The following is a 15,639-nucleotide window of genomic DNA, read 5'->3' as shown; positions in this document are numbered from 1 at the left end:
GGGGCGGCGGGGGGAGGGGGGACACAGTTGTTCTGCACACATCTGTCCTCAGCCTGCAAGCGCCCACAGTAGGTGCCCAGGCAGGATTGGGCCACTCACAGCATAAACAGCACGTGGGGTTTCTTCTCGGGGAGATGAGAAATTCCAAAGGCAGCTCCAAGGAGAAAGTCAAAGATGGTCACTGTTGTCCTTGAAAATCCTTTAAATCACCCTTAGAACTCCTTCACCTGGGCCCTTAGTCCATCACACGGAAGAATAAATTTCATTTGCTTTGCTTACATGGCAGCCAGTGGTGGCCTTTAACAATAAAAACAAACGAACAACAAACAAACAAACAAAAAACTTGGAGTAGCCAGGGAAGGCCAAGGTCAAATTTGACGTGCGTGTGTGGTGTTCTCTTTCTCTTTCCCTTTTTTCCGGTTAACTGGTCACAGACTCAGTCAAAATCCCAGAAACAGGAAGTAGAGTGCTGGTAACCATGGCTGAGGGAGGGGGATGGGGAGTTGCTGTTGGGTATGGAGTTTCCGATTTGCAAGTTGGACAGGTCTGAAGATCGCTTGCACAACAGTGTGAATGTGCCTTACACTACTGAACTGCACACTTAAAAACGGTTGAGACAGGGAATTGTGTGCTATGCATATTCTATCAGAATTAAAATTTTAAATTGAAAGTCCTAACAGCAAATGCTTCGTAAATGGCAGTCATGTGCCACCGCTTTGTATACGTCATCTAATATTCTCCCAATAGTCCCATTGCACAGGTGCCATTATCTGCATTATGCAGACAGAGACAGAGAGGCCCTCAGAAATGAAGGGCAAGGTCACGGGAAAAGTGCTGTGCAATTGAAACGTGTGCCTGGGTGTTAGCCCTGAGGCTCACGCTGCTTTTCTTTGGACTAGTGGATATCCGGAAGGGGCCAGAAAGATATCTAACACAATTTGAAAACCGCCAAATTCGATGAATCTCACTAGCTCCCACCTGTCTGCAGACTAACATCTCGTTTTTCCACCAGCCCCAAGCATGTGTGGGACGGGCCTGACCTGCCTTTTCATCGCGCTGTGAGATTTGAGCACAGACCCCAGAGAGGTAAGGGAGTTGGCCAATGGTTATCTGGGGGGAGAGGATTCCCAGCAGAGGGAACAGCCAGGCAAAGGTCTTGAGGTGCGAATGTGCCTGGAGTGCCCCAGGGGGTGGGGCTGGACAGAATGAGTGAAGGGGAGGAGAGGAGGAGCGCATATTGCATCTGGCCGAGGTGCCATTGTAAGGACTGTGACTGGTGAGGAGGGAGTCCTTGGAGGTTTGGAGCAGAGGAGGGACATGATCTGACTTCAGTTTAGAATGGAGCGGTCTGGGGCTGTGTGGTAGGTAGGTAGGGGCAAGGGCAGAATGAAATCAGAGGCCCGAGAGAAGGCCCCTGCCAGAGAGGTGATGGCAGCTGGTACAAGGGGGTGAGTCGGGGAGGCAGGCACAACAGTAAATCCGGACAAAATGCTTCAGCGCCTGGGTGTCCGCCCCAATGGCACCCTGTTGCCTGCACCCACCTCACCCATCCTCCAAGCTGCTGAAGTCGGGTTGGGGCGGGAACTTTCTGTGCCAACATTCCTTTTTCCTTCCAGTCTATAGTGGGAGTGTCCCAACCCCACCCCCTTCTCTGTTGGATCTGTTGCCATGGAGATCTGCTGAGATGCTGCATTCACCACTGGCTTCCAACTTAACTTCCAGATAGAGATAGAGAATGAGTGGGTTTCTCTCCCAAATCAGAGGGGAAGGGGGCAGTATATTGGGCCTGCTAGAATCCTCCCTTCTGGGACCTTCTCGAGATTGTGTGTGTGTGTGTGTGAGAACTTTGATCTACAGTCTTCAGCATTTCTGGCCTGAAAACAGTGCTGAGTTCTATTATTATAAAGGATTCCTTCAGCCAGATGCTTTTCATTCTTGGCGCAAGAACAATTAGACGATTAGTTCTTAGCCTTCCTGAGGCACTATAGCCATCTCTCCAGTAGTAACGCTCGTTTTACTGTACTGCGGACTTATTTAAAAGTGCACCTGTGACTAGTTAACCAGAAAAGAGGAAAAGGGAGAGAAGGAGAACAAACACCACACATGCACTCATAGGTGCATTGGATTTGACCTTGGCCTTCCCTGGCTACTTCAAGGTTTTTGTTTGTTTCTTGTTCGTTTGTTTTTATTGTTAAAGGCCACCACTGGCTGCCATGTAAGCAAAGCAAATGAAATTTGTTCTTGCATGTGATGGACTAAGGGCCCAGGTGATGGAGTTCTAAGGGTGATTTAAAGGATTTTCAAGGGCAACAGTGACCATCTTTGATTTTCTCCTTGGTGCTGACTTTGGAATTTCTTATCTCCCCGAGAAGAAACCCCACGTGCTGTTTATGCTGTGAGTGGCCCAATCCTGCCTGGGCACCTACTGTGGGCTCTTGCAGGCTGAGGACAGATGTGTGCAGAACAACTGTCTGTGCCTCCCCCCCCCCTGCTGCCCCCACCACTGACAAAAATAACGCAGCCGGCATTTTCTCTGGTGACAGGTGATGTGACCAGCTGGACAAAAGTCATAATCGCAGAGCATCCAACTGAGGTCCTACTAGAGAATGACCCCTGTCTAGCCCATAGCTGGTCTTTGCAGTCTAGCCACGGGTCAGTGCTCGCCCCATTCTCCTCACTCTGTCCCTGTTGTGTCCCTGAGAGTCTGGGCCCTTCTGGGTGAAGTGCAGGCCTTGGCATCCTTACAGTGCCTGGGCAGGAACAAGACCCCCAGGAGACCCCTGGGAGCTGGGGGCTGCCCCATCCCTCAGTGACCTCCTGAGCCCCGGGTGCTGCTGGATGAGCTCTGCGCACAGGAGGCACCCCCCCAAGCCCAAGGGCAGAGCACCAGGGGCCGGGACCAGCCGGGCCTTTACTCTCTGCGGGAACCCAGCACTCTCTCTTGGCATCAGCCTGGCTCCTCAGACGCACCTGAGAATCCAGTTCAGCTTTGGACTGGATCCTGATCCCTGCTCAGACCAAGAGGTGGAGGCGCCTGAGAACCAGTATACACAGTTCAGGTGGCACATGCCCTTTGCCCACAGCTGCCACTGCACTCTGCAGCTGGAATAGTTTGGAGCCCAGCCTGTCTGACGTGACAGTTTACAGAGTTGGAACCATGGGCACCTCCATCCCACCATCACGGAGAGCTGGAGACTCCTGTCTGTCACGCCAGCCCTTGTCCATGTTGTTGACGACAGGACCTGTTGGCAGAGGAATGGGACTTAACTGTGACCTCCACCCTGTGAGGCTCGGCTGGTCCACACAGGGCCAGGGCTTTCTGAGATGAGACCCTCCCCCTGTAAGGGTTCAAGGGCAGAATTGTTGTTTTTAATTAAAATTATTTTTCTGTTATAAAAGCACCAAGAAGCTCATGACAGAAAATGTTTAAAAACATAGAAAAATAGAAAGAACAAAAACCAGTTACTTCTAGCCTCACAGCCCCACCGCTGAGAAACGCTGATCATTAACATGTTAATGTGCTTCCTTGTGATCATCTGAAACAGTTTTCAGAAACATAACTGGAATTGTGCTGCGTATCCGGCAGCATGCTCTTAGCCGTCCCTCTGGAAAATAGAATCCCTCATTTGTAGCACTTGCCAGTCTCTGTGGTGTAAATACTCTTGCCGTGGCCCATTTCAGGCCGCCGGCGTCATCGGACTGCGGAGTTGAAAGAAATGCATGGAGCTACTTCTCTCCAGCCAGCGTGAGACAGCACATCACATTATAATTTAAAATCACATCTATTTTCTAATGTTAAAATCAATACATACTCATTCTTAAAAATTCATAAAACAGCAATGGGGAAGAAAAAAATTAAAATCACCTATAATCAACCCTCCCCCCTGCCTTTGAAGACAGCCACCGCCACCAACCTGAGGCAAGTCCCAACAGTCCCCTCACTATGGACAGGCACATAAACAAAATAGCTTGCTCCCAAGTTCAAAAGCAGTACGTGGTTATGACAGAACACTCGGGGAATGCAGAAAAGTCTCTGGCCTCTCATCTTTCAGAAATAATTGTGGACGCTATTCTTCCGGCCATTTTTCTTCTGTGCAGCTTTTTAACGTGGCTGGACTGGTAGCTGCAGTCTGTCAGGTTGTAGGCATGGTACGGGCACGTTCTCGCGCCCCCCGGAAGGCGAACATTAAAAACCCTGCGGAGGCTTAAAGAGGCAGAAAATAGTATTCTAGCTCTTTGGCGTGGAAAAGGGCCATGAGGATGAAGTTCAGGTTACTTGACGCTTTGGGGACCCTGGGGTTGGCGCTCTAGTCCATCCCCGGGTAATTCCAGACACGTGGCCCTTGTTCTATCTCTGTTCCTCATCCAATGCCCAATGGGAGGGTAAGAACAGGAGAGAAATAACCAGGAAAGTCTAGCTCTTGCTTAAGCCCCCAAACTAGTTCATTCATTCATTTGATAACATTTTTGAGCACTCTGTGGCAGGCAAGGGCTGCGCACCGGGATGGAGGAGATGGGGTGCCCGCCCTCCATGACCAGGCTAACCAAGGAGCAGGCGCAGCAACCACAGCTCAGGGTCCGAGGAGTTAGAACAGACGGTTCAAGCAGAGTCCAGGGCTGTGCTCAGTGGCTGGTAGCTGCCTGCTGCTCTCTGAGAAAGGATCCCAGGCTCAGGGACCTGTGGGGCAAGGCTTCCTGCGCCTGGGCATCCACAGGCCTCCTGCAGATCCCACACCCTGTGGACCCACGGGCTGGTTTTTCTGGTTTGCTCCTCCAGGGCAATTTGCATATTTCCCTAGAGCCATCTGGACGCTGGCAGCCTGTTTTCAGACTCCGACGGGAGGCCCACAGTTGTTCTGGAAATCTGGGTAAGTATTATTCAAGGTTTCTTTTCCTTCAAAACCCTCGCCATTATTTAAGATGGTCTTATTTTAGATATTACGAGTTTACATATTGTCTGTCTGTCCCACTAGAACATAGCTCTGTGATGGAGGGTTGGTGTCTGTCTTAGTCACCGTGTGTCCCCAGCATGTGGGACAGTGCCTGGCACATAGTAGGTGCCAATATGGGTTTATTCAATTAACTAACTGCTTAGTTTGGGGAGGAGGTGAATTTCTGTTTTTAGTTGCTCAGACCTTAAGACAAGGTCTTTCAAATCCTGTAAAGACATCACAGTGCTTTTTCTTTTCTTTCTTTCTTTTTTTTTTTTTTTAGTTTTTATTTTTAAATAAGTATAGACTACAGGCAGTTGTAAAAATAATAGTACGGAGAGGTCCCGCATGACCTCGCAGCTCCTCGCATGGCTGTGGCCTTGCAGCTAAGTCTCAGCCCTTAGCTGGGAGAACGTAGCCTGCAGTGCGTGGCCCCTGGCGGCGGCATCCCCTCCCGCCCCGTCTCTTCCCTCCCATTGTCCAAACCCTGGCTGCACTGGGCACCTTTCCTTTCTTCTCTCCTTCCTTACTTTCACTGAAGTAGAACATACATAGAGTGCACAAATCTTAAGTATACGGCTGAATGACTTTTTAAATATACTTGTACCCATATAATTACCACGTGGGTCAAGATATAGGACATTGCTGCCACCAGAAGCTTTCTGTGCCCCTTCTGAGCCAGTATTCCCTCCCGCAGGTAACCTCTCTTCTGACCGCTATCACCCCAGATTGGTTTGATCTGTTCTTCAAGTTCATGTAAACATAACCCCACAGAATGTATCCTCATGAATGGCTGTCAGCTTCCCATTGTGTCTATGGGATTCACTCATGTTGCTGTTATTAGCCAGACTTCATTCTTGTTCATCGTGTTATAGTCCACGGTTTGAATATGGTGCAGTCCATCCGTTCTCCTGTGAGCGAGCATGTGGGTTGTTTGCTGTTTGGGAGTGTTATGAATGAAGCTTCTATGAGCATTCGAGTACGCGTCTTTTGGTGGACGGAAGCCCTCATTATCAGGAGTGAAATTACTGGGGCAAAGAGAAGAATATATGCTTAGCCTAAATGGATAATGTCAAATCCTTTTCCAAATGGTAGTTAACATGCTCATCAACAGTGTATGAAAGTTTCATTTGCTCCTTATTCTCACCAGCACTTGGTCAGTCTTTTTAGTTTTAACAATTCGGACAGGTGAATGGTAGTATCCCATTGGGGCATTTTTATCCTTACCCGAGAACATGCTTATTGATTTTAGAGAGAAGGGAAGGGAAGGAGCAAGAAGGGGAAATAGCAATGCAATATTCTATTTGTCTCTTACCCTCATCAACACTTGGTATTGTCGGTCTTTTATTTTAGCCATTCTTATGGGTGAGGAGTAATGTCTCATTGGGGTTGGAATTTCTATTTCTCTGATGACTAATGATGTTGAACATTTTTGCACATGCTTATTGGCCATTGGTTATCTTTTATGAAGTACTTATTTTGCCTATTATTTTTAAGATTTTTTTTTTTTTTTAGAAAGAGGGAGAGAGAGAAACATCAATGTGAAAGAGAAACATCAATCAGTTGCCTCCTGTTCACACCCCAACGGGGGACTGAACCCACAACCTAGGTATGTGCCCTGACCAGGAATTGAACCAGTAACCTTTCAGTGTATGGGACAATGCTCCAGCCAACTGAGCTACACCAGCCAGGGCTATTTTGTCTGTGTTAAAAGTTGCATCCTTTCTTCTTCTTTATGGCTTAAAGGCATTGTTTATATACTCTGGTACAAATCCTTTCTTGAAATGCATATTGAAAATATCTCCTACTAGTGTTTGGTATAAGTTTTCACTCTCTTAAAGATGATGAATAGAAGTTCTTAATTTTAAGATAGCTAATTTATCAATCTTTTCTCTTATGCTTGAATTTTTGTGTCCCATTTAAGTGACCTCTGCCTAACCCCTGGACGCATTTCTCGCTCACTGGGCTTTTTTTCCTGCAGCATTGGCAATGGCCGCACGGGACAGATCAAGCCTCAGGCTGCATCAGGTGGCCGAGCCGGCCATGGAGGGGGAGCCACGGCAGCCCCTGGGCCGGGAGTTGTCCGAGGCCAACCGCTTTGCCTATGCTGCCCTCTGCGGCATATCCCTGTCCCAGCTGTTTCCAGAACCTGAGCAAAGGTGAGTGCTTTTGTCTCATAGCAGGAAGGTCATACTTCTTCAGGGAGACCATTAGGGACCGCCCCAGCGGCCTGCCAGGTGTTTGGGGCACTACAGAAAGAAGGGAGTCATTGTCCTTGCCTTTAAGGAGCTCACAGCCTGCCAGGGGAATAGGACATCTCGTTCAGCACTCACTCACTCACACCTTCACCCAGCATTTTCTGAGCACCTACTGTGCGCCAGGCACCATTTGAAGTATATGGAAGGATCCATGAAGAAGGTGAACAAGGCAGACAGTATCCCTGCCCTCAGGTAGGACACAGTCTAATACGGGGATAAGATATTTATTCATTCATGTGACATGCGTTTGTTGAACTCCTAGTATGTGCTGGGTATATGACAAGACCCTGTAGGTGAAACAAAGAAGAGCAAGGTCTGGTAGGGTGGGGCGGTACCTAAATGACTGAATATAATAGCAACAGATGGGGTATCACAGGAGCAAAAGAATGACAAGTTTAATGAACATGTTAATATCTGCCATTGTCACTGTCGAACACGTGCATTTAAATGTATATTTAAAGTTCTAATAGAGAGTTGTTCAAAGCTTGGGTTTTGGCCTTTAAGGGCTTCGAGGATTCTATGGGAAAAGAGTTTAGAGGCAGGAGGAGGCCAGTGAGGAGGCTGATGGAGTCACCTGGGAGACCAGGACAGTGACCAAGAGGTGGAGGGCACGGGTGAGACAAACCTTTCTCAGGGAGAACGGGGTTGACTTGGGAACGGGCTGGATGTTGTACGGGCAGAGGGAGGAACTAACTATCCCCAAAGGTCCAGGTGGAGAGGGCACCTAGGAGGACAGAGATATCATTACTGAGGTGGGGAACAGCAGGTTGGGGGACAGGAGATGACAGGAAGTTTTTACATCAGCAGGGTTTTCAAGATCCCACCCCCCAAACCTCCCCCATGAGTAAATTTCCCCATGCCTTGGGTCTTAGCTGGGTGTTTTTGTTTGGTTGTATTGTTTTGTCTTTTATTTTGTCTCTCCCACTGGACCCAACACTTGAGTGTATTCATCTCCTTGGGGGTCACCTCCGGGGAGCCTTCCCTGACCTTCCCCACTGTCAGACCAGGGTGTTTCTCTACCTGTGACACATCACCATGACCCCAGGCTGCACTGGATCTCTCCCCACACCCACCACCCCGGCAGTTTGAGCTCCTGGAGAGCAGGAGCTGCCTCATTCACCTCTGAGTCCCAGTGCCTTACACCCAGCTTAGCGTAGCAAAGACACAGGGTGAGGTTCACGACAAGAGGTGGTAGATACATGCTGGCTTTATTAGCCCAGGAAACATTCCATGGGCTTTGGACTCGGATCTGTGTTCAAATCCTCTGCCGCTTTCCAGGTACATGTGATGGTAGACGGTGTGCAGGTTATTTAATTTCCCTAAGCATCAGTCTCTTCATCTGAGGGCGGGCTAATAAGACCCACCCTTGCAGGGGGACAACAGGAATGAAATGATTGGAGAAAGGTGGTCAAAAGGTACAAGCTCTTGTACAAGACAAGTAAGTGCTGGGGATGTAAGGTGCGGCGTGAGTGTAATCAACACTGCCACACAACAGACATGAAAGTGGTTAAGAGTCAGTCCTATGCGTTCTCATCCCAAGGGAAACGATTTGTTGCTTTCTCTTTTTATTGTATTTATCTGAGATGCTGGATGCTAACTAAAGTTACTATGGTAACCACTTCACAATATATGTAAGTTAAACCATTATGCTGGTTTGCATATATTAATATAAGTTAAACTTACACAGTGACATACATATATATATATATATATATATATATATAACACTTATATCTCAATAAGTGGGGGGAGAAGTAAATGAGATAATGTAGGTAAAGCCCCCAGCACAGTGCCTGGCACATAGTAGGTGCTCAGTAAATGGCACAGTAAATGGCACTCAGTAAATGGTTACTTGCTAGCTCTGTGGCTTGTTTTATTTGCTCCAGCTTCCTCATCTGTAAAACGGAGACAACACTGAGCTTACTCCTGCTAGTCAGGGTGTTTGGAGCTGCACGTCACAATAGATTTCTTTTTTCTCACTTAACAGGAAATCAAAAGGTAGGGAGTTCCAGGCTTGATTCAGGGCCTCAAAAAGCCTTTGGATTGGCTTCTCTGCAGTTCTCTTCGCCTTTGCCACCTGGTCACATGATGGCTGCTGCAGCTCCACAAATCACATCCTCACAGGAAAAGGCCCAAGGCACAAGGAGTAGGGCAGGGATTCCCCTCAAGTCTCTCTCATCAGGGAGGAAAGCTTTCCCAGACTAGGCCAAGAAGGCTTCCCCTTTTGGCTAGAGCCAGTCACTTGCCCAAGCCTCATCTGCAAAGGGGGCTGGGAAAAAAATAAAGGCACTTGCCATTTTTAACCTCCATCATGAGAGATGGGTTCTGCTGGCCAGGGAGAAGGGGCTGGGGAATTACTGCTGCAGAGAAACAGCATCCGCTAGAGAGGGTGCTCGTGAGGAGGGAATGTGCTGACGGACCCCGCAGAGCTGGCGTGGAGCTGCTACCAAACAAATACTGGATATTCTCATTATTAATAACGGAGTCATGTACTCTACCTGGAGATTGGAATATATCTCACTGGATATTCTGTTCCTAAGCAAGCCAGAGTCCTATCTCCTGCGAGCGTTCAACTCTCTCCCTGTTCTGGACAATCCCAGTGCCCTATCTAGGAAGACTCCATCTTTCTGGAAGCTTCCCCTGACCTGGTAAACCCCTAACTGGTAAGCTGATACATAGGTAGGGAAGAGCTTTGTGAACCTGGGCACTGTGCCAGGCCTGTGCTGGGCACCCCTTGTGCGGGGCACCTAGGGAAGCAAGTTATTGTCCTCTGTGCCCCTCTCAGGCACACATCAAGTATTGTTCTAAGCACATGGATCTGGAAGCCTTTGCCCTGCGGCATTCCTTCCGGAAAGTTTCTGATTCGGTATGCCAACTCTTTCCACGTGGTTGGTCTTGGTTTTCCTTGGCCCAAAACACATTTTACACACAGCCTCAATTTTTTTTTTTACAGCCTAGATATGCTCTTGGTTTCAGTAATCATAAGAAAACACTCTGTGGCCTTGGGCAGTGTGGCTCAGTTGGTTGGTGTACCAAAAGGTTCTGGGTTCGATTCCTGGTCAGGGCACAAACCTAGGTTGCAGGTTTGGTTCTCCCATTGGGTTGCAGGCAGGAGGCAACTGATTGATGTTTCTCTCTCTCTTCCTTTCTCTCTCTCTCTAGAATCAATAAATGTATCCTCAGGCAAGGATTTAAAAAAAAAGCAAAGCAAAGCGAACACTCTGTGGCCACTTTTGTCCACTTGGGACATAAAAGCAAGCCTTTAAGATACAGTCATACCTCGGTACTCGTTGGCTTCAGAACTTGCCAAACCCTGTACTCGTCACGTTTTGACGAGAAAAAAAATGTTTCGGCACTCGGCGCTTGCTCAGGACTCGTCGCGCTCGCTAGGACTGGTGTGGATCCAGACACTGCCCTGAAAGAGAAGTGTTTCCTTGTTCGGTACTCATCGGTTTCACCACTCGTCACGAGTTCCGGAACGAATTAACGATGAGTACCGAGGTACCCCTGTACTTATTTCTTCCCCGTGCTGTAAACGTCACAGACGCTGTTTTCTACGATTAATTCTATTCATTAAACGTGGAGGTATGCGTGGGTAGAGCAGGGCGCTGTGTTTACTGTAGAGGATGGGGTATTTTAGCTTGCAGGCCGTGAGGTCTCTGTCCCAGCCCCTCAGCTTTGTTGTTGTAGCCTAAAGCTGCCCGAGACCGTAAGTAAAGGACTGGGTGTGACTGTTCGGTGAAACTTAATCTACAAGCGCAGGCTGCAGGCCGGTGTAGCCGCCCGGGAGGTGTGCAGCCCCCTGGGGAGCCGGGAGAGCTCGGCCACAGTCAGGGTCTCTGGGCTCCAGGGGAAGCTCTGCCCTTCCCATCAGGGATACCCTTGAGGAGGCATTTAATCTCTGCAGCGGGGGCTCCACCTGCAAGGCTCTGTAAGGATGAAAGAGGGTGTTTGATGCGCCTGCTTTGTCAAGGCCCGGCATGTGGCGAGTGCCCAGGAACGTAATCTGCGGTCTCTCCGTGGGTAAGGATGACCTCCGAGTCAGACTTGTGGTCTTCAACCCTGGAGCTGACACTTAACCCCTCCGGGTCTGGGTGTCCTTATACCTAGAAGGGGTAAAAATAGTACCCCCTCCCTCATGGGGGTGTGATGGGAAGCGAACAGGCCGTGTGTACAAAGCGCTTAGCATGGGGACTGAGGGACAGTTGCTCCGTGGTTGTCGTTCTTTGTCACTGCTGCTGTTGATTTTCATGGATCTCGACTAGACCTCCCACCACTTTAGAAGCAGTTACCGAGGCCCCGCCCATCAAAAATGCCGTTTGTTATTTGATAGATTGCTGCACCGCCGCTTTCCATATATACGAAATATTAATTTACTCGTTCATTTAAAGAAACACACACATAGTGCTTTGTACGTGCCAAGTATTATGATAAGCACACGACAAATGCTAGCTTAGTTAATCCTTTCAACACCCCTACGAAATAGGTTTCATCAGTATCGCCTCTGTTTTACAGATAAAGAAACCGAGGCACAGACAGCTTAGGTAACTTGTCCAAGATCCCACAGCTAGAGGCAGAGCTGGGATTTGAACCAGAGTGTGTGCTCCTGACCCCTCCCTTCTTGTTATGAGATGCTTCTCTGCCTCCCAGACCTTCTTCATGGACACAGGGCCAGGCCACGCTGCCACCCTCAGCCCTGCGCCCTCTCGGCAGGGAAGTTTATTCCTAAGTACTGTTCAGTCCACGTAGTCCTCCCCCGCCCCCTGCACACCCCCGCACACCATCCCGGGGTGACCCCAGTAGTGGCAGCAAAGTAAGTTATCGTAGCTGGAGTAGCAGTAGCTAACATGTACTGAGGGTTATCAGGTGCCAGGCTCTGTTACTGTGTCATTTAATCTCTCCAGCCAACCTGAGGCAGGCCTGGTGTCAACTGCACTTTACAGCAGAAAACCATGAAGCTGAGAGAGATGAAGAAAAGACGCGAGGGGGACACCCCAGGGGACTCGGGGGCCTCACTCCGCACCCTGTTCCCCACAGCCTCCCTTGGCCATCCCATAATAAAAGCAATGGCGCCAGCTAACATGAGGTGAACAGCTACTACGTGCCGAGCCCTGCTCTGGGTGCTTCCTAGGTATCGTCTCATTTAACCTCCAACAGAGAAGTTGCTCTCTTAAACTCACTTGCAGATAAGGAAACTGAGGCACAGAGAGGTCAAGTTCCTTTTGCAACATGCTGCATTGCTGACGCGCCTCTTTAAGAATAAAAGACTTTCCTCCAGCTGCTGAGAGGGCTGTGACCAGCTGATGTGGCTGCATAAAGGCCCAGCCCTCCTGCCTCGTGAGGGCAACTCCAAAGGGTCACCTGCCTTCAGCACTCCCTGCATGGCTGCCTGAGGCCTCAGTAGAGACGGCGCACCCCCCCACTGCTCCCCCTGCCCAGTCCTGCACCCTCCCTGCCCTCCCACAAGCGCTGATCCCAAGAGGATCCTCATAATCATTTCAGAGCTGCCTCCTGAGGACCTGGACCCTAACAGTGGGGCCAGGATTGAACCTGAGCTTTTCCCCGCTCCTATCAGGGACCCGGCCTGCAGAGATCTCTCCACTCGGGCTTCGGAGGCCCCAGCTCTCAGGACTGGGAGGGGTGGGCTGCCTGGGATCCCTGGGGGCCAGGACCAGGTGGTACAAGCAGGGAGCCTCCTGATGTCGCTGCCATCCCCAAGGAGCTCTGCTTGTTTCTGGGAGGCCTGATCCTACCCCAGTCTGGCCAGAACTGGGGGTGCAGAACCCAGTACAGGGAACGCCAGGGCAGCGTGGTGGAGGCAGACGGGGTGCTGGGTTTGGAGATAATCCTGACCCCTAGGTCTCAGCCTTTGCTTTGGGCTCCTAGCTGACTCCCCTGCCCCACGTCCCCCTGCCCACCTCTCACTCTGCTTACTGCCCTCACTGCCACGAGTGGTGACTTCGAGTCAACACCTGATGTGGATGCTGCTGCTGTCCCCCAAATGCCATGCACTTGCTGCAGCTGTCTCTCAGCTGCTGGGGCTCCCTCTTCCCTACGGCGTCCCAGCCACCACCCACCCAGGGACTTCTGTGGGACTCAAATGCCCACTGTGGAGACCCCACGGTGGCAGTGGCCACGGAGGGTGGACAGACTCCTCTGCACTTTATCTGCTGCCGCGTGGCTGACTTTTCCCGAGAAAACACGCCCTCGGGGACTGCCAACAGCAGCAACCTCCTTCTGCTGGAAGCCTTTTCTAGTCGCTGCTCTCACCTCCGCAGACCCATCTGGGGCTCCCTCTCTGCACTCACCAGGGCTCGATCCCTGCCCTTGGCCTAGCACAACACACACCACCAGGATCTGTTGGTCACATCCCCGTATCCACCCGCTGGGAGCTTCCCCTCAGAGGCTGCATCTCACTCCTCTTTGATCCCTCGGCCCAGGCACAGCCCTGGCTCAGGCTGGGCCCAGGGCACGTGGTCAGGGGCTGCTCATCGCCTCTGGTTTATCAGCCTTTTCGGTCAAAGGTTCGCTGGGGGAAGAAGCTAAAATCCCCGCCACCTAAAATTGGGTTTTGGCTCCTCTGGATTCCACGGACCGCAGTCACCATGGTTTCTTATGTGTTGGCTGTTCACATGCGTGAACACATCCACGCTGAACTGCCCAGTGGCCTTGTGAGGTGCACAGTCTGGAAGCTTCGGAATCTCAGTTGTGTCTGTCTTTCAGCTCCTTCTGCACGGAGTTTGTGGCAGGCCTGGTGAAGTGGCTGGAGTTGTCCGAAGCTGTCTTGCCAACCATGAATGCCTTTGCCAGTGGCGTGGGAGGCGAAGGAGCTGACGTGTTTGCTCAGATTTTAATGAAGGACCCCATCTTGAAGGAGGACCCATTGGTGATCTCTCAGGTACACCCACCCCTGGGCGGTAGCTGCCAGGGGAGGCAGGACAAAGCATTTCCTTAGTCAGTCTGAACGTTGCTTCTAAGTGGGGTAGTGGAAAGATAAAACATTTCATCCAAATATCATCTGGTGATGATGATCATAGCTAAGTTACATCCTCATTATTGAACATTTACTATTGATTTAAGTTATTACTTAAGCAGTGCTTAGTATGAGTACCTTTACAAATATTAACTCCTTTAATTCTCAAAGCAACTTTATGAGGTTGGTAGCAGGAGCATTCCGTTTTGTAGAGGGGGAAACCCAGGCACAGTGAGGTTAAGTAACTCGTTCCAGGTCATGCAGCCGACAAGGGGCTGAGCCTGGATTTGAACCTCGGCAGTCTGACTCCAGAGCCCCTGCTCCTGAGTGCCGTGCTGTGGTGCCTTTTGTCAGAAGCAGCAGCTCTGCTGTGTGCCCTTGGGCTAGTCACACACCTGCTCTGTGCGCAGTGCAACAGGCAGCTGTGACTCGAGAACAGATTTAAAACAGCCCTTCCCCTCCGTCGTTTCACTCCCGGAAATTCTCACACATTCGTTCATTTGCTGACTTATTTGTCTGACTCACCAGTGGAGTATAAGGCAGAGGGGTTGTCCGTCTGGTTCTCCCACTTAGTAAGAGTCAATAAATATTTGTCCAATGAGCGGGCTGACTACATATCAACTTACTGCCAATCCCTGTCACTTTTCCCCAGGACCTGCTGAGCTTCTCACTCAAGGATGGTGAGTTGATTTCTAAGTTCTGTAAACTGTGGGCTCTTGTCTTCACCTGGGGCCTGGTTGCCTGGTCTTTTCCTTGCAAGGAAGGAAAGGGAACCCCACGTAGTCAGGAAGTCAGTGTGCACTTCCTTTGCACCAAGCGCTGTGTGGCGCTTCTTAGCGGTTACCTCGTTTATTCCTGTAATGCCCTGAGGTTTTAACCTTCTAAGTAGCTCTTGATCTGGCCCTTCCCCATCTCCACCCACCATCCTGGCCTAGGCCACCCCCAACCCCCTCCTGGATGACAGCAGGGGTCTCCTCCCAGGTCTTCCTGCCACCACTCTGGCCAGCAATTTGTCCTCCACCCTGCAGCTCGGACCACCCTTTCCAGACGCAGGTGTGACAATGCTGCCTCCCAGCCTGTACCCACCACCACTCCTGCTGGAGGAAGGTGGCCCTTCCTGATGGGCTGGCCCCTCCCCCTCCTCATCTCTCACCACAGCCCCTCCCCTCTTCCCACGTGGAGTGCACCCTGCTTCTGGCACCCAGTGTCTTTGCGCAGGCCCCTCCCCTGGCGGGAGAACATACTGCTCCACTCGCCCAGCTACTCCCTGCCTCTCCCTCAACCCTCCGCTCAGTCGTCACTTCCCAGGGGAAGCCTTCCTGGCCTCCCGCCTGTTGCATTCGTGGTAACTGGCTTCCCCTCCAGACCGTGGGCTCCGCGGCGGAACCCTGCCCGGTTATCTTCACCACGTGTACTTCCAGCACCTGCACACAGTAAACACTCAGCAGACATCTGTCGACTGGGTTAATGAGATGGA

At 50.5% G+C, this 15,639-nt stretch overlaps 1 protein-coding gene across 2 annotated transcripts in view; it reads left to right on the top strand.

The window, feature by feature from the left end:
* Nucleotides 1-15,639, top strand: part of TMCO4 (transmembrane and coiled-coil domains 4) — a 77,590-nt gene that overhangs the window by 4,181 nt on the left and 57,770 nt on the right. For both annotated transcript variants that reach the window (XM_053921800.2, XM_053921801.1), the window contains 7 exons: nucleotides 1,013-1,086; nucleotides 2,198-2,395; nucleotides 4,716-4,868; nucleotides 6,447-6,540; nucleotides 6,913-7,090; nucleotides 13,913-14,087; nucleotides 14,815-14,842. In XM_053921800.2, coding sequence (XP_053777775.1) covers nucleotides 6,921-7,090; nucleotides 13,913-14,087; nucleotides 14,815-14,842 — 373 coding nt within the window. In that variant the 5' untranslated portion in view covers nucleotides 1,013-1,086; nucleotides 2,198-2,395; nucleotides 4,716-4,868; nucleotides 6,447-6,540; nucleotides 6,913-6,920. The remainder of the gene's footprint in view (nucleotides 1-1,012; nucleotides 1,087-2,197; nucleotides 2,396-4,715; nucleotides 4,869-6,446; nucleotides 6,541-6,912; nucleotides 7,091-13,912; nucleotides 14,088-14,814; nucleotides 14,843-15,639) is intronic.

The sequence above is a fragment of the Desmodus rotundus genome, chromosome 3 (genome assembly GCF_022682495.2).
Source record: "Desmodus rotundus isolate HL8 chromosome 3, HLdesRot8A.1, whole genome shotgun sequence".
Taxonomy (NCBI): Eukaryota; Metazoa; Chordata; class Mammalia; order Chiroptera; family Phyllostomidae; genus Desmodus; species Desmodus rotundus.
The sequence above is the reverse complement of the archived record's forward strand: the minus strand, read 5'-3'. Positions and strand labels throughout refer to the sequence as shown.